The sequence below is a fragment of the Onychomys torridus genome, chromosome 8 (genome assembly GCF_903995425.1).
Source record: "Onychomys torridus chromosome 8, mOncTor1.1, whole genome shotgun sequence".
NCBI classification, from domain to species: Eukaryota; Metazoa; Chordata; class Mammalia; order Rodentia; family Cricetidae; genus Onychomys; species Onychomys torridus.
In genome coordinates this window covers 16,342,261-16,360,043 of record NC_050450.1, presented here as the reverse complement: position 1 = coordinate 16,360,043, position 17,783 = coordinate 16,342,261, and the positions used below count along the sequence as shown (strand labels likewise).

Genomic DNA, 17,783 nt, shown 5'->3' with positions numbered 1-17,783 from the left:
CTTACTAAGTCACTCAGGCTGGCACTGAACTCATAGTACAACCCAAGCTAGCCTGGAATTTGATAGCCCTGTGTCAACCTGAACAGCTGGGATTGTATGCCTATATCTCCAGGTCCGTCACTTGTCTCAAATGGCTTGTTAAATGTTTGTAAGATCAACTGATCACTGTTTTACAGGATCTGAATAAACATCAGCCTTGCAGTTATCAGCTTATCTCCAGTCTCTTTACCATGTCCCCTCTCATTTCTCTTTGAGGGAATTTAGTGGTGATCCTGTCCTTAGTGGGTACTACTGCCCACTCTGCTCCATCTCCTCTGTTTGCTGTAGACTGCCATTAGATATAGGTACAACTGTGTCTACCATGCATCCTATGGGCTGCATGCATCCCAGGACAGCTATGAATGCAGCTGTTTATAGACCATGTTAGTGTCATGGAGTTAGACACCCCTGATAGAGGTCTGCTCAGACTCAAGGTTGTCTGGGCACAAGTCATTCCCACATACCACTGTGTTCTTTAACAAGGAAGCACAGAAAATTGGTGCCTTCTGTGATGAGGCCCCTGACCCTCAGCCCTTACTGGAGAACTTGGGTTCAAGGTCTTCTCCCTTCTTGTCTCTTACCTATGGGGACACTTTCCCCTGTAGATGGTGGCAATCAGCGGCACTGAGGATGGTAGGGTCAGTTGCTGAGTCTTGGAGCTTGTTTTGGAGAAATGTTCGTTCCCCACCACTCCCCAGAGGTTGCTGATATTTTTCACCTTACAATGTGTGTGTGCACACAACGTTTAGGCGTCATTTCTTTTTTAAACCTTTATGTGGGTTCCAGAAACTGAACTCTGGTTGTCAGGTTGGTGTGGCAAGCATTTTTACCCACTGGTCCATCTCACCTCCCACTGCTGATCTACTATCAGTACAGACTCGTGTATTGAAATACAAGTAAAATGCTTAATGTAGGGTAACAGTTCTTAGGAACAGTCACGGAACAAGCTCCTATAAATGATACAATTGAGAAATGAAGGCATATTAAGGAAGGTAAGATATATGACCCCCAGTTCAGGCCATGCCTAGCTCACTAGGTCACAGCTTCCCAGGCTTCCTCAGTGCAGACACTTAGTGAAGATTTAGTAATAATACTTTCAGAGGCCCTCAGATCAAAGTAAATCACTGCCAGATGTATTTTCACTAGTTAGGCAACCTGAGCAGAATTTATGACCTCACAATTTACAGCAAACATTTGGAAAATTTAGCAAACATGAATTATTATTATTGTTATTATTATTATTATTTTATTAAACTTTTTGTTCTTGTTTTTCAAGACAAGGTTTCTAGCATAGCCCTACCTGTCCTGGAACTCGCTCTGTAGACCAGTCTGGTCTTGAACTCAGAGACCCACCTGCCTCTGCCTCCTGAATTCTGGGACTAAAGGCGTGCGCCACCACCGCCTGGTGATAAACTCTATTTCTAATCATAACTATTCCTGGGATATGTCCATTCGCCAGAAACTTTGCTGCTACCACCCTTGTCTTGGCCTGCATCCATTTTCACAGTGATGCTTTCTCAGTAAGTTCCACACCTGAGGCTGCAGACAGACCCGGACACCACAGGAAGCAAGTAGTCATCATGGTGGGTCTTAACCGCACTGGGCACCATGTGCAGAATGTCGATGTCACTATCCCATTCACACATCTGGCCATGAGCGCACTCACTGAAGTTCCTTTGTGTTCCTTCTCTAGTAAGAGTCGTGCGGCACTGAGCCTGACCTGGCCTCCCCACCGGGGTTATTTGTTTCTGGTCACGGTGCTTAAGAGGATTTGTCCCACATCCTTTGACTTGGCTCATACTTAATAAACCATTGTTATTTGCTGTTTCCCCACTTGGTACCACTGACAAGAGTAATTTAAAGAGAGAATATTGTAGATTAAGAGCTGACCTTAAAAAGCTCACCTGATCTGAAAAAGTAGCCAGCTTTCCTCATAGCCACTGGCTGTCAACACATACTTCCTTGTTGATGGTACGGAGAATTCCAGAAGCACTAGGCTGCTTCTACCTTCCATGGTGCCTACTCCTACATCTCCAAAGTGGGCTCTGGCATGATAGGAATGTCTTCCTATTGATGTTGGGCATGGCAGACACAGCACACAGACGTAAGAGCATCACATGCCCTGTTTATCTAGTGGTTTCCACTTCCCTCCCTTTTGTCCCTTTAGAACAGCCCCAGGACAAAGACACCCCACCTGGCCTCCAGACCGAGAGAGAAAATAACTATTATTGTGCATGCTGAGTTTTGTGGTTACTGACTACACAGCTGTAGTAGTCAGAGGAACAGGAGAGAAAGGTGAGGCTGTGTAACATCCCAGAGGTTTCCTTCTAAGAGGGGTAAACTCGTTTTTTAACGAGTGTGTGTCTACTGACCCTCAAACCACAGAGCGGACAGGGAAGCCCTTATCCTAAGTGAATGGCCCTGACTCGAACCTAGGTGGACCCAAGCTGAGCTGCTCAGGAAGCCCTGTTGTGGGGGCCACCACATGCAACTGGTGTCCAGGACCCAGCTGTTGCCTAAAGCCTAAGCTAACCTTTCTGCTGGCTGGAAGGATGGTAGGGGTACCTGGGAGCTTCCAGGAGCAGGGAGTGGGTGACAGCTTAGCCAGGAACCTTAGCTACCTACCATATGCTGAGAACCAGAGGGGGTAGGGCCCTGTACTGAAAGCCACACATGCCAGGTCTTGCTGGTCCAAGCCACCTTTCTGCGCACATTGGCGGCCCCTAGGTCTGTTCCCATTCCCACCATTAGTCTCCAGATGTTCGACCAAGGTAGAAAAATATGAGCTGTGTTGAGCCACCAGGTGCCACCGCAGCCTTGCTGGGTGTGTGGGAACGCGGTATTGGCTCACTTAAGTCTGTTCCAGCCTCAGCTTGAAAACTGAAGCATGGGCAAGCACGCTTTTGAAAAGAATCGAATGGGGCTGGATTGTCCCCAGCTCTTCATAACCAGCACATGCCTGCCTACAATCTCAGCACAGATCTCAGAATGTGCAAGATGGAGGCAGGAGGATCAGAAGATGAAGATTGTCTCTATCAGACCCTGTTTCAACAAAAGAGGCAGGTGGGTGATTCCAGCTGAGACTTGTCCACGTGCAAGACACAGGAGCAGATGTGCACCAGTGCCCCAGGACACTGGCCTCTTGGAGCGGTTCTCACCTTTGTACCCTCATGGACTCCTTATTGCCCGATGTGCCAGGTGCCCTGGCCAGCTGGCAGATCTGCTATAGTTTGCTGACCTTAGCCTGTTTCAATCCTGTCCTGTCCTCTAGGCTACCTTGCTCTGGGATATATCCAACTTCCTATCGCTACCCGCTCTGACACCCTACCTCCACATCTCCCTGGGTATACAAGCTCTTTCTTCCTAAGGAACATTCTGTCCCTGTAACATGGTAGTGGTGTCCTTGGAAAGCCAACAACCCTCCCCCATAGAGCTACTGATGGAGGGATGAATGATGGCACCCCAAGAGATGTCCACTTCTTAACACTTGGCACAGAGAGCTTTGGGAGCTGGGAGGATGGCTCCGTGGGTGAAGTGGTTACTCACCCACAGCATGAGGACCGGAGTCAGATACACAGCACTTATGTAATCAGTGTGGCAGCATATGCTTGTATATCCCAGCACTAGGAGGCAGATATGGGGGTTCTGGGGGCCTGCTGGCCAGCTGCTCTAGCCAGTTTGGTGAGCTCTAGATCCAGTGAGAAACCCTGTCTCAAAAACTAAGGTGAAGCACAACAGAGGAGTCCTAACCTCTGGCCTCCATATGTGCACAGACTCACAGTTTAAGGGGGAAAAGGACCACAGATTCCATCAAGACTGGTGAGATGGGACCGTATCCTCATCTTATCTAGAGGGACTTAGATGCAGCTCCACTAATTGAATAGAGGGATAACTGACCCCAAAGAATCCAACGTGATCATGAAGGTGGAGGCTGGAGTGACGAGAATCTTGCCCTGGAGTGGGGTGCACCGGAGACCTAGGTTTTGTACCTCTGGCTGTAGTTTGGATGGATTGTGGTATCTTGTCACAGCAGCCCCAGGGGGGAACACAAACAAGGACTGAGAAAAGGATGGCAGACCGACCTAGCCCCGAGCCACACTGCCTTGTGATGTAGGCACTTGGGGCTCCCCTGAGCTTGTTCCCCCAGGAAGAATTTCCACTGCCTGGCCTTGCATTTCCCATCCAGAGCCTCTAGCAGCTTACCAGCTTGGGAGCTGAGGGGTCGGTCCTAAGCCACAGAGCAGAGCAGCTGTCTTGAGAATCCATGTACATGTCTGGAAGTTATCCTCTGGCTACAAGGTGACTTTAGGGTCCCCCAGACCAGACACAAGTAGACAAGCCAGCACACCTACTGACCATTCTCGGTGGTGAAGACAGGGTGGGCAAAGACATTTTATGACCATGCACAAACTATCAGATGCTGCTTTGACAGCAGTGAGGAAGCTCTGTGTGTTGAAGTCAGCACGTGCTGCTGGCCTGCCCGGGGCCCCAGTGGGACGGCCACATAGGCAGCCCTATTGTTCAGTGCTCTCAGGTGGAGGTTACACATGTCCTGGGGAGGTCACAGCTGCCTGAACCTTTAAAACTGGCAGGGCAGGGCAGGCTGGCATTGCCGGGGCAGTGACCCACGGTGCCAGCAGCTCTGCGATTGCACTCTGCTTCTTGCTTTTTTCCCTCAGGTATTTTGTAAAAAGAATTCTCCTTTAAAAAGAAAAGGAGAAATCACTATCAGAATATTCCAGGGTTTGGGCAGAATTCTCATTATTTCTACAGGCATCTCCGTACCAGGCTTGGTCATCCGTGGAGTGAGCTCCCTCGTCCACCAGCTGGTCCTAGAGCAGACTCGGGGATTCACCCCACCAACAGAGCAGCAGGTCTGTTCTGGCTAGTGCTATCTCTGGTGCCCACAGCCGCCTCAGACTAGCGTTGCACCCAGGATCGGCTTCCAGGTAAGTTAAAGAGGAGACCCAGGGGCTTCTCTGCGGTACGGTGCAGGACTAATGTCCTCCGGCTGGTGTTTAGCACAGCATGAGAACAGGATGGCGTTGGGGGCTAGGATGAGGGTCGCTGGCAGGGTCACTGTTCTTTGTCCTGACCACCCACAATCTCACAGGATGCGACGCACAGGGCTCATGGGGGTGTTAGTCCCCCTGGTCAGCCTGCTGGAGCTGGCTGTGACTCTGAGAATCGCAGCCTTCAACATCCGGACTTTCGGGGAAACTAAGATGTCCAATGCCACCATCTCTAGCTATATTGTGAAAGTAAGTTCAGGGCCCCGTGCCTGGGCAGACAGACCCCAGAAGTCAGTGACCCTCAGGCCTTAGCAGCACCTGGGTGGATGTCAGCGTTGTCAGATATCTGACATGAGTATCGGTGGCAGCTGCAGCTCCGGGTCTGATGCCCGGGGCTGCTAGTGGTAGGACTGTCCACCCAGCCTGTATTGCTCAGATGTTGTGGCCCTTCCCCCAGATCCTGAGTCGCTATGACATCGCCGTTGTCCAAGAGGTCAGAGACACCCACCTAGTGGCTATTGGGAAGCTACTGGATGAACTCAATCGGTGGGTGACAGTGCTGGGGTCCCCTTTTGTTCCCTCCTTTTGTGCTCCATGGATGGAACCTTGCTGCCAGCTGCCAGGAGGTCCCCTCTATGGTCTCAAAGGACCTTTGGTTTCCTTTATCCAGGGACAAACCTGACACCTATCACTATGTGGCCAGTGAGCCTCTGGGTCGTAACAGCTACAAGGAACAGTACCTTTTCTTATACAGGTAAAGCCCTGCGCTGCCAAAGCCTGAGGGTACAGGCGCAGGATGCAGATACAACCCCAATCTGGACTGCAGAGGACGAGGTGGTCTAGAAAGCCCAGGGTACCCATCTTTCACTTGGGAGGCCCTTACAGAGTAGGGGTGGCAATGTATATTACAGGGCAAGAGCACAGGGCCACAGGATAAGGTTGAGGCCAGGTGGGTATCTACTCTGATGCCTGCCTCTCACAGCCTGTAACAAGAAAAGAAGGCCTTGGGTTAGCCTTGTGTCAATGGCTAGGATACACCTAGCCTCCCGTTCCCAGGACTGTGCATTTCTAGAAGGCTGGGGCATAGGCTGGAGAGAGTGGCCCCCAGCCCTAAAGTCATCTCCTGCCTGGTCTCTCCTTAGGCCTGACCAGGCGTCTGTTCTGGACAGCTATTACTATGATGATGGCTGTGAGCCCTGTGGAAATGACACCTTCAGCCGAGAGCCGGCCATTGTTAAGTTCTTTTCCCCTTTCACTGGTGAGTGCTGCTGGCCTCCACTTCAGCCTGCCTAGGCCAAGTTGGAGTCACCCCCCCCCAACCCCCAGCCCCACTCCCTCAGGAGTGCCCTCAGCTCCCAGTGCTTTCAGTTTACATTCAATTACAAGGACAATGCTTATCCACTGTCACACACTGATTACCCCTGCACGAGGCCCCAGTGTATCCGCAGGCCAACTCCAGTCCAGGCTGGTCTCTGGATACCATGTCCTCGGCATGTCTGCTATCTCCTCAGAGGTCAGAGAGTTTGCGATAGTGCCCTTGCACGCAGCCCCAACAGATGCTGTGACTGAGATTGATGCCCTCTATGATGTTTACCTGGATGTCCTAAAAAAATGGGACCTGGAGGTGAGAGCATCCTAGCGACACGTGGGTTCTATCGGCCCTGCTTGCCCCAGGACCAACGGGTGTGTTTCCCAGCAGGACGTCATACTGATGGGGGATTTTAATGCTGGCTGCAGCTACGTCAGCTCCTCCCAATGGTCTTCCATCCGCCTCAGGACAAGCCCAGCCTTCCAGTGGCTGATTCCCGACAGTGCTGACACCACTGTCACATCCACACACTGTGCCTATGACAGGTAAGCAGCCAGGATATGCTCGTCCAGCCGCAGAATCATTGGCCTTCACTCCCTGTCTCCTATTCAAATGAGGCAGAAACTGTAGTTCACAGAGTCCTAGCTCTCTTGTCAGAATGGCTGCGGGTGGCTGGGCCCATCTGGGTGTCCCTGCCAGTGCAGGGCTCTCTTAATGCTCACGGATGGATTGAGTTTGGACCCCGCCGCCAGGAAACCATGACCTATGTGGGACTAGAGGGTGAAGGAGCCTTGTCTTCTGGTGTCCTACAGGATCGTGGTTGCTGGAGCTCTGCTCCAGAGTGCCATTGTTCCCAACTCAGTTGGTCCCTTTGACTTCCAAGCAGCATTTGGACTCAGCAAGCAGCTGGTACGTGTCCTTCCTTCATGTGGTTTAAGCTAACCTGAGTCAGCAAGAGCTGACTTGAGTGATTGCCGACAGTGCTCCTGTTTCCCACACGACATGTGGGTGGAGGTGGTTTAGGTCAGAAGCAGCAAGGCTTTCTACCTGCTCACCCTCTCTGGCCCCATCCCTCCCCGGCATCCCACCTCTGCAGGCTGAAGCCATCAGTGACCACTACCCAGTGGAGATGACCCTCAAGTGAACCTGATGTTATCAAGCAGCACTGCCGTATGCTTCTGGTGAGGAAGACTCCGACTGTCCAACCAGACATGGATGGTACTGCGGCGTTCTACTGGCCAGGACAGACAGAATGTCCACCATTCGGACTAAGAAATACTGTTTAATTGAGGTAAATAAAGCTGAGCTTGAGCAGTTGGTGGTATTATCTGTATATCAAGTCCTTCCTCCCCAGGCATCTGTCACCTGAGAAGATCTGGGTTGCACACTAGGTCCAGTCTCTGGGCTGTCAGTGTTTCTCCAGGGCCTTGACCAGAAGGTCATTCAGGCGGCCTACCATGGGCCGGGGGTCATCAACGAGTCCTGCTGCTATCATGGCGTTCTCATAGATCTGAAATGTAGGGATTGGACAGTAAAATCAGGATCAGGGGTTCAAGTCCAGCCTGACCTATAAGTGCCCCCTAGGAAGAGAGCAGCTTCCTACCCCAAGGCAAAGAGAAATGCAGTGGCTCTTACCTGATCCACCAGCAGCTGGGCTAGCTCCGGCTCGCGCTCTCTCAGCTGACTGAGCTTCTTTATTAGTGTGTGCCTGTGTCATGGAAACCAAGAGGGAAGCCAGTGCCAGCTGAGCAGCACTAACCAGAGCTTCTGTTGTTACGTTATGATTATCAGAACACTAAAAACTACAACGGATCTGTTCAGTATGAAAAATACCCAGATTCTAGAAGCCACCCAGACAGCAATCACTGTAAGAGTGTCAGTTATCACCGGGCGGTGGCGGCGCACGCCTTTAACCCAGCACTCGGGAGGCAGAGGCAGGCCGATCTCGGGTTAGAGGCCAGGTCTGCAGATAGTTCCAGGACAGCCAGGACGACACAGAGAAACCCCGTCTCAAAAAACAAACACAAACAACAGCAACACTATGGAGCTCTTTAAAGAATTGATTCCACAGAAACCCTAAAGTGGCTAAGACTTATAAATTTGATTATAACAAAATTAAGATCTTCCTGTCATCAAAAGACATCTTAAGATGGCCGGGTGGTGGTGGCTCACGCCTTAAATCCCAGCACTCGGGAGGCAGAGCCAGGCAGATCTCTGTGAGTTCGAGGGCAGCCTGGTCTACAGAGTGAGTTCCAGGACAGGCACTAAAAACTACACAGAGAAACCCTGTCTCGAAAAAACAAAACAAAACAAAACAAAAGGATACCTTAAGACAACAGATATTTGAAACTAAAGCCAGGCATGGTGGCAGACACCTTTAATGCCAACACAGGAGGCAGCGGCAGGTAGAGGCCAGCCTGGTCTACATAGCAAGCTCCAGGACAGCCAAGGCTACATGGTGAGACCATCTCAAAAACACTAACTACAGATGAACACCAAAGAAGAGAACCTGGTAGGAGAGAAGTCTGAGAAGACAGGTTCTAAGGCAGTCACTAAATGTAAGGTGTTCACCCCATCATAGACCTGGGGTCCCCTCTGTGGAGAAGGCTGAAGCGGCACACCGCCTGGACCACTGGGACTGTACAACCTAGAGGAGCACGTGTTCATAGTGGCCCAGTTCCCACAGCTCCAAACTGCAAGTCACACAAATGTCTGTCCTAAGGAGAGAACAGTACTCTGCCACGTGCACCAAGATCCGTCCCATAAAGTTAAACAATGGCTTTAAGGGCACAGAGACGGCCAAATCAAAAAGACAACAGGCAAAGTGAGAAAATGTCAGGTTTGTAGTTTCACTCAAGTGAACAGAGCTCTAGAAGGGAAATGGGGAACAAATTAGATCAGCAATGTTCTGTTAAACTTCCAGGGAGCACCTTTTAACTTCTGCCTAACTCCAAGGGCCTTCTCTTACAACCATCCTTACATCGCACACAAGCTTTTTTAAATGCTCTCCAGACAGAAGATCCTGTGCACACGCAATCTGTAGGAGCCCTTGACAGGTGTGGGCTGGAGCCTGGGCACACCTAGGGTTGATCTCCAGAGTAGGCTGGAGCCTGGGCATACCTGGGGTTGATCTCCAGAGTGGGCTGGAGCAGCTGAGCACGCTCCTCCTGGGTCTTGGCAAGCTGCTGCATGCGCAGGAAGTGCCGAGCAGCCCCCATCTCCAGCACGGTCACCATGGCAGGGTGGGTGTCCAAGCGGAAAGTCACCTGCAGGCAAGGCCCAGGATGAGGAAGAACACAGTAGTGAGGGGCCCAGGGCTGACAGGGTCTGAAGCAGAGTGAAGTTAACCAGGCCACCGGGTAGAAGGCAGACTGGCACCTTCTTCTATAGCAACTGCTCCAGTAGTCTGTCCAGGCTATAATGACAAAGATCACAGCCAGATGTTCAAGGGGTATGGACTGGCTCCGATCCTGCTCCACAGTGGCTAGAAGACCCTCCTGCGTGGAGAGGCAGAGCCTGACTTGCTCAGGTGAGGCCTCTTCATGACAGGAAGCACAAACTGGACGCTTGTGTTAGTGAGGTCCTCAGGAGAGTAAGGTCAAGAGGAAGCAAAGGTTCAGGAGCACCCTCCCGAGGCCTGGACCCCACTGGGGTTTAGAGACAGCACAGACTGGCAGGCTCGAGAGAGTGACAGTGCCAGGCAAGACAAAGCTTTGATGGTGAGATGCCAGTGCCTGGTGGAGTCCTACCCTGGCTTCAGTGCCATCCTGTGGCCCCACCAGGCCAGCATCTGACAGTTACAGTCAGGGCTCTGAGAAGACACCATGTTCCAGAGTAACTGCAGGGAGGCGTTACCTTCACGTTGGTGACACGAGACCCCAGGGCATTCCTCATCCAAGCCATTAGCTCTTCTGTTTCCTTCTCGGACAGGCGTTCACTAGCTGTGCAAGAGAAGTGAGTGAGCCTAGGGGCTACTTTGTGGGTGCCAGTTAGCACATTCCTGAGCTATCTCTAGCTCACTCCCCAGGAACTAGAGATAGAGGCTCTTGGAAATGCCTTTCACTGACACTGGAAACTCTTGTGGTCATCCTTGTCTTCTGTAAATTTTTTAGGACTTTAAAAAGAAAAATCTAGGGACTGGAGACATGGCTCAGAGATTAAGAGCACTGACTGTTCTTCCAGAGGTCCTGAGTTCAATTCCCAGTCAACCACATGGTGGCTCACAACCATCTATGAAGAGACCTGATGCCCTCTTCTGGCCTGCAAGCATACAAGCAGACAAGCAGACAGAACACTGTATATGTAATAAATAAAATAAATCTTTAAAAAAAAAGAAAAAGAAAAGTCTAGCCAGGTGGTGGCGGCGCACACCTTTAATCCCAGCACTTGTGAGGCAGAGCCAGGCGGATCTCTGTGAGTTCGAGGACAGCCTGGGCTACCAAGTGAGTTCCAGGAAAAAGGTGCAAAGCTACACAGAGAAACCCTGTCTTGAAAAACAAAAACAAAACAAAACAAAAACAAAAAAAAGAAAAAGAAAAATCTGAGCCCAACCATGGTGGCACAGACCTGTAATTCCAGTACTCAGAGCAGGGAGGCAGGAGGATCAGGAGTTCATGGCCATCCTGGGCTACAAAACGAATGCCTATCTTAAAAAAACCAAAATGGGGGGCTGGAGAGATTTCTTAGAGGTTAAGAGCACTGGCTGTTCTTCCAGAGATCCTGAGTTCAATTCCCAGCACCCACATGGTGGCTCACAACCACCTGTAATAAGATCTGGCGCCCTCTTCTGGCGGGCAGGGATACATGCAAAATAATACTGTATACATAATAAATTAATAAATCTTTAAAAAAAAATGGTAGGAGCAATTCCAACTCTCTTTGAGAGTCCAGTCAATTACAGGACCCTACATAGGAGGAGCATCAGCAACTCCTGGGCCTTGACATTCCCCACTACTTGTTAAGATGGCCCTGGGGAAAGTGACAGTCTCCTGCCCAGCATTCACATGGGACCATGCCCCAGAGAGAGATGGGAGTCAACCTGGAGATGTGTCCTCAAACTTTTCCTCCTTGTAGTGGTCAACGACGATGTCTGTCTCCACGGAGATCAGCTTCTTCTTGTCAAACTCCCGCAGGTGCAACAAGGTAAGTTCATCAAACTGCTCATAGCAGAAGAGCACCTGCGGGCACCCAAGCCGATTAGGCTGCAGCAGCGCCGAGGGGCACTAAGGACACTGGTTCTGGCTGGCCTGGTGCAAATGCAAATATTCTACATCTACCTAATGACAGCCACATCACAGACAGGGTACTGCCTTACACCACATAGCCTACAGGGCCTCAAACACAAGTCAGTCACTTTCTCCCACAGAGTTGGGAGTTCAAGCCCTTCCCTCAGAGCCTCTGAGATACCATCTTTGGCCTGGCAGCAGGCCAGAGCCCACTCACCTCAGTGTGTTTCTGCTTCATGGCCTCGTAGTACGGTGAATGCTCAGCCAGGTGACGGTTAGGGGCACACAGGTAATAGATGTTGCGGGTGCCAGCCTGCATTCGGCTGGCATAGTCTGATAAACTGGTCAGCTGCCCAGCAGGCAGGGCTGAGGACTCGTACCGTAGCAGTTTCGCGATGTCCTCCTACAGATGTGAATAGATCACCGCTTACCCAGTGCCAAGACTGACCAAAGCAGCATCCCCAACTCTGATTTTTGATGACTCCCTGGCCTGTCCCCCAGATGCAATGGTGGACTCAGAGTTCAGACAGGCCCATGAGCCCCACTGTCCATGGAAAAACCTTTTAACCTAGGTGGCTTAGGGCTTCCAGAAGAGCTGGCCAAACTGTTTCAGAGTTGCCAGCCTCCATTCATGCCAGATGCTACTCTGGGGCCTAGTATCTTCTCTCTGTTCTCAGTGACAACTGGACACAGACAAAAATTCCACATTTCCCAGCCTCCTCAGAGCCAGGAGTATTCATGGTACATCACAGAGAGAGGGCCTTTAGGGAACAGGACATAGATACGACCAATGCAGCCCATATGGGCTGTGCAGAACAAGACCAGCAGTAAGGCAGGCCCCTGAAGCTGCTAGCTTGGATGCTACCTTATCTAAGCCACTGCCGCCTCTGACCGTCCCAGCACAAGAGCTTGGGGAAAGGGTGTGAAGAACAATTGGGGACAGATCAAATGAAAATGCCATGCCTTGGGTGCAAAGTAGACAGAGGCAAAGACAAAAGTTTTCAGGCCTGCCAAGGCAAGGTGCAGCCACATCCATATCAAGGCACATCTGACTCTTACTGTACAAAATCCACCTAGTGGACAATTGTACTGAGCACTTAGAAAGGCCCTGGCCAGCAAATGCTGTTAGCTAACAGTGAGGTCAGGACTAGAGAAAAGGCTCAATGGTTACAGGAGTTTGCTACACACACTTCCTGAGGGCTGGAATTTAGATCCCAGCACTCACACAACTGGGTGTCTCAGACACCTGCAACCCCGGCTCTAAGTTGGGGCTTTCTGGCTTCCAAGCAAGCTGAGAAAATGTAAGTTCCAAGTTTAGGGAGATAGAGTGCCTTAAAAGACATAGATGGGGTGAGAGAAGAGCACCTGACACTCTCTGGCCTTTGTGGGTACGCCTGCATACATGTATGCACACGCACAGATGCACACATCTTCGTGGGTACGCCTGTATGCATGTATGCACACACACAGATGCACACACCGTCATGGGTATGCCTGCATGCATGTATGCACATGCACAGATGCACACATCTTCATGGGTATGCTTGCATTCATGTATGCACACACACAGATGCATACATCCATGAATACATCTTGAAAATTAAGGTCAATGAGAGTGAATGGTATCATACACTGGGTCATAAATGCTCCCAAGGGCTCTGGTACACTGATGAGTTCATGGCTAAATGGGCTAACAGGAAGTGGGGGACCTTAGGACTGGGGTGTCCTTTAAGGGTGTGCTTGTCCACAGCTTGTTAGCTTCTTGTCACCACATGCTCCTGATACCTCACCAAAGCCCCCAAATACCAAAGGCAAAGGGTCACTGAGTGAAAAATCAATCTTTCCTTCTCCAAGCCGATTCCCTGACTCTTGTCATAGTGATGGACGAACCTTAACAGACAAGTACTGCCTGACCTGCTGACAATCTGGTGGGCAGTGACATTGATAGATTTTATAGCAAGCAAGTGATACTTCAATAAAAATGTTCCAAACTGTTTAGGAACCAATGCATCATTTTCAGCAACTAGCTGTATACTTAGCTAAATTCCTGGTCCCAATGGGGTGTTGAGGACTCTACCAAGAACACAATGACTACTAGGGTTAGGTTTTGTCATCTTGACACACGCTACAGCCATTTGGAAAGGACTTCCAATTGAGAAAATTCCTCCACAAGATTGGCCTGGAGGCAAGTCTGTGTGCATCTTCTCCATTAATGATTGATGTGGGAGGGCCCAGGCCACAGTGGGGTGGTGCCAACCCTGGGCAAGTGGTCCTGAGTTGTATAAGAAAGCAGGCTGAGCCAGGTGGTGGTGGTGGCGGCAGATCCAAGCACTAGAGAGGCAGAGGCAGGCGGATCTCTGTGAGTTCAAGGCCAGCCTTGTCTATAGAATGAGTTATAGGACAGCCAGGGTTACACAGAGAAACTCTGTCACGAAAAACCAAACAAAGAAAAAAAGAAATGTAAATAAGACAGTAACTGTACCCCATCCTTACCCTGCTTTTCTGTATTCTCCTTGAACCCACAACACCCCCCTTCCTGTCAGCTGCTGGGGCCAGGGTGTCAAGGGACAAGAGGCTTGGCTTTACAGCTGAGAGCACAAGGCCTTTGGGACAAGGGTATGTGATGGTTGTCACCTTGACTGGACTCAAGTGCCTAGGAGACAGCAGAGCACACCTCTGGGTGAATCCGGGAGGGGCTGCCAGCCTCTTCCCCGGCACCAAAGGATCCCAACAGCTTTGTACAGATCTAAGCTCTCCATTCCTGTTCATTTCCCCTCACTAACAAAAGACCTGAGAAAATCAACTTGAAGGAGCCACAATTAAGTGAGGGGGAAAGTATGCGTTCTGAGCGTGGGTGGCACCATGCCAGAGACTGGGGCCCAGGTAAAAACAAGAGAAAAAAGAGATAGTCAGAAAACACTGGAGTTGTGTGTACTGGCTCCAGCCACATCTTCCTCTCCACACCCAACTGAAACGTCTGTCACCAAGAGCTGCTCCTTCTACACTTGAGTCGCTTCTGTCCCCAACACAGTTAAGGACATATGCTGTGTCTCTTAGGAGCCCCAGGAGCCCAGAGTTCCCACTGCTGACCCCTGGAGCAGAGGGCAGGTGCCCACTTCCTTATCATCACGTCCAAGAGAGCCTCCACCAGGCTCCTGTGTAATAGGGCCGAGGCCAGCTGAGAGGACTGGAGGCCAGCCTACCTTGACGTCTTGCTCTGCAGTGGTCACAATGCCCTCCCTCATGAATAAGCCATAATCTTCAAAGAACTTGGCATATTTTTCACCATCTTTCTTACTCTGGTCAAGGAAGAACTTGATCAATTTCTGCTGTAGAACATCCCGGAGTTTCCTACAGAATAGAAGTTACTGACTGTGAACAGGGCTTTCTACAAAGTATCAGGACCAAGGGGCATGAGAAATGCACACTGCACCAGAAACCGAAGGAACAGGCCCAGCAGCACACCTGCAGCCAAACAGAAAGTACAGAACAAAGGAGACCCTGCGCTGGCCCCAAGTGAGAAGCTCCCTGTACCCTGCAGGACAGTGGTAGTGCAAACTTCCAGAGGACAGCCAGCAGCGGACACCGTGAGAAGGTGTCTACCCTGAGCACCAGCAGGAACCACGCATCAGAAAAAAAGGAGAGTGACTTCCACGGTAGAACACGACAAAACAATTCTGAACAGGCTCAGGGTTAAAACGAAGCACGCACTGCTGAAGCCACCAGAAACTGCCACCTAACAATCCTAGAGACAGGAAGAACTGGCTGAGTCAGAAAACAAGTCAGGCCATGGTGGCGCACGCCTTTAACCCCAGCACTGAAGAGGCAGAGGCAGGCAGATCTCTGAGTACAAGACCAGCCTAGTCTACAGAGTGAGTTCCAGGACAGCCAGAGCTGTAACACAAAGAACCCGGTCTCGATAAAAACAAAAACAAAAACCAAACCCAGGGAAAGCCCAGTAGGAGTAAGGTAGAGCACAGCATGTGTGCACGCAAACGCGGCACCTAGACCACAGAGTTCCTCGTAGGTAGGTCAGTACTGTGTACCCCATATAACTACTGTGTAGTTTGGCAAAATGTGACTCTGTAAGCAGGATATTTTTACTGCATTATCACATAAAGGCCTAAAACAGTTTTATTCATGGTGTCAGGGTCAAGTGCACAGGAGAAGGCTTTAGTAAAGGACGGTCACCGTCTTAGGTTTCTATTGCTGTGATAAACCAGAGCCATGAATCCCAGGGCCTGGGTGCCTGGGCCAGCACAAGGGGCACAGTGAGGCCTGCCAAAGGGACAGTTAGCACAAACCAGAATAATATGAGAATACAATGCATCCAGACTGGAACAGATTGTGCCCTGGCTAAAATGGGTCACCAGTCCGAAGTAACTGTAAACATTTTTAAGTATATTGAACACCATAGAAAGGGGTGTCTAGCATGTATGAGCCCCTCAGTTCAATCCCAACACCACTTACAATTTCATAAACAGGTGAATACTCAAGATTTGCTGACGATTACAGCTACGTTCTTCTAAAAAAAAAAAAAAAAGTACCCCCAGTTTGGGAAAGCAGCTCAGTGGTAGAATACTTGCCTGGCAATAACCTGTTTGTAAAAACAAACAGAAACAGAAGAAATAAAACTAAAACAACGCTCCCCCCGCGAACAATGATGTGTGTGTATATGTACAAACTCACACACCTACACTTCACATGACACTCACTCAGAGACAGCAAGAGCAGCATCAAACAAACAGAGAGGAGCCTGGAAGCTATCCCTTTACCCCAGTGTCAAAGAGAACTTCACTAATCGAAGGACAAGTCAAAATCACACCCCACCCACAGGACCAACCTCTTTCTTCCTTGGGAGCATCACACATTTCAAATGCAGGGCCCTCTAGAGAATGCCTGGCCTGATGCCACAAGGATCTGTCACTTGCTCTGGGGAAAGCACGTGAACTGGGACTATTTCCTCAGGGATCTACAGACCACTGCCACCAGGAGCAAGGCAATGATGGCAGTGAGGAAACTCGCCACACCACAGACAGCTCCCCTGCTGTGGTTACTGCTCCTTTCCAGGAGGGGAGAGGGTCACAAGACTTTCTCAGGACAGAAACCAACCCCCTGAAATTCCACCTGTTCTCCTGCCACAGCCTTGGAAATGCTGAAGTATGAGACTAGGGGGCTGGCTAGAGTGGACTTGGTGCAGCTCCCTGTGACTTACCATGCTCCTATGAGGTGACCCCAACTGTCCCCCCCAAAGCAGAACCTGACAGTCTTTATTTTTCCTGCCAGCTCCCTCTCTGCTCTGGTACACTTCTTGTGTCTCCCAGGAGACACACAACATCACAAAAACGTGCACGCTCACAACCCGAGGAGTAAAAGCTCTAGCCCCACGGGGCTTGAGGACAGACAATAGCAATGATAGAGCAATGCCAATAGCTGGTTCTGAGTTCTACTGGGGAGAAAGAAGTCTTCGTAGGTTGGCAACACCCCAACACACAGAGGAAAATGGCATCAGGAAGATGCCTCTGCCTCAGAGGGTCCAAAGCAGAAATAATTTTAGCTCATTCCCCAACTCAGGAAGATTCTGATTCTTTTATTATTCTGACTGAGGCACAGGAAGTTCAACTGACCACCAGCCTTGACAAACAGAGCAGGAAGGAGGTGTTGGTGGAACACCCCTCTCGGTCACTTAGGCTCCTGAGGAGAGACCGCCTCAGTGCCTGGCGCTGCTGCTGGTGGTGGAGGATGAGCACAACCTCCTAGTCAGAGTGAGGAGCTAAAGCCCAGCCACCTCACCTCAGGACTCTAGGCTGTTTCCACACAAGTCAGGCCTGACCTTTTAGTTTCAGAAGAGCTTCCCAGACTCAGATCAGCTCTGGGCTTGGTTCCGGGGTCACCCCTGCCTCATCCAACTCTGAGATATGGTGCCTAGGGTCTTTCCAACTGTGGCCATACCTAGGCTGGGTGGAGGGGTCATCTCTCAACAGCAGTAATTCTTCAAAGACAGCCCAAGATAGGCCACACCCTCCTTCATTAGTGGAGAGCAAGGCAACGTGCACTTCGCCCTTTCGGAGCTCTTGGCCATTCCGAGCCTGTTCTGTGCCTGTACATGGACTATGGCACCTTCCCCACCGCAATGGGAAAGCACTGTCATGGGGCCCGGAGCTGCCCTGCACGGCTGGCATGCATTCTGCAGCTTTG

At 50.6% G+C, this 17,783-nt stretch overlaps 2 protein-coding genes across 2 annotated transcripts in view; one reads left to right on the top strand and one right to left on the bottom strand.

Moving 5' to 3' along the window:
• The first annotated feature begins 5,153 nt into the window (after positions 1-5,153).
• Dnase1 (deoxyribonuclease 1) lies at positions 5,154-7,660 on the top strand. The gene is made up of 8 exons (XM_036196404.1): positions 5,154-5,300; positions 5,509-5,597; positions 5,722-5,805; positions 6,194-6,309; positions 6,563-6,675; positions 6,751-6,905; positions 7,173-7,269; positions 7,457-7,660. Exons 1-8 carry the CDS (start codon positions 5,154-5,156, stop codon positions 7,502-7,504), a joined length of 849 nt encoding a protein of 282 aa, XP_036052297.1. The 3' UTR covers positions 7,505-7,660.
• Positions 7,623-17,783, bottom strand: part of Trap1 (TNF receptor associated protein 1) — a 33,973-nt gene continuing 23,812 nt past the window's right edge. The window contains exons 12-18 of the mRNA XM_036196403.1: positions 14,789-14,936; positions 11,803-11,988; positions 11,399-11,537; positions 10,216-10,301; positions 9,481-9,626; positions 7,996-8,068; positions 7,623-7,870 (exon numbers count right to left, since the gene is read on the bottom strand). Coding sequence (XP_036052296.1) covers positions 7,769-7,870; positions 7,996-8,068; positions 9,481-9,626; positions 10,216-10,301; positions 11,399-11,537; positions 11,803-11,988; positions 14,789-14,936 — 880 coding nt within the window. The 3' untranslated portion in view covers positions 7,623-7,768. The remainder of the gene's footprint in view (positions 7,871-7,995; positions 8,069-9,480; positions 9,627-10,215; positions 10,302-11,398; positions 11,538-11,802; positions 11,989-14,788; positions 14,937-17,783) is intronic.

Excerpts from the sequence above, each read along its gene's own strand:
- Dnase1 (XM_036196404.1), top strand. The coding sequence starts at position 5,154 with ATGCGACGCACAGGGCTCATGGGGGTGTTAGTCCCCCTGGTCAGCCTG. Across the intron at positions 5,806-6,193 it reads CAGTACCTTTTCTTATACAG|GCCTGACCAGGCGTCTGTTC; the intron begins GTAAAGCCCTGC and ends GTCTCTCCTTAG. Across the intron at positions 6,310-6,562 it reads GTTCTTTTCCCCTTTCACTG|AGGTCAGAGAGTTTGCGATA; the intron begins GTGAGTGCTGCT and ends CTATCTCCTCAG.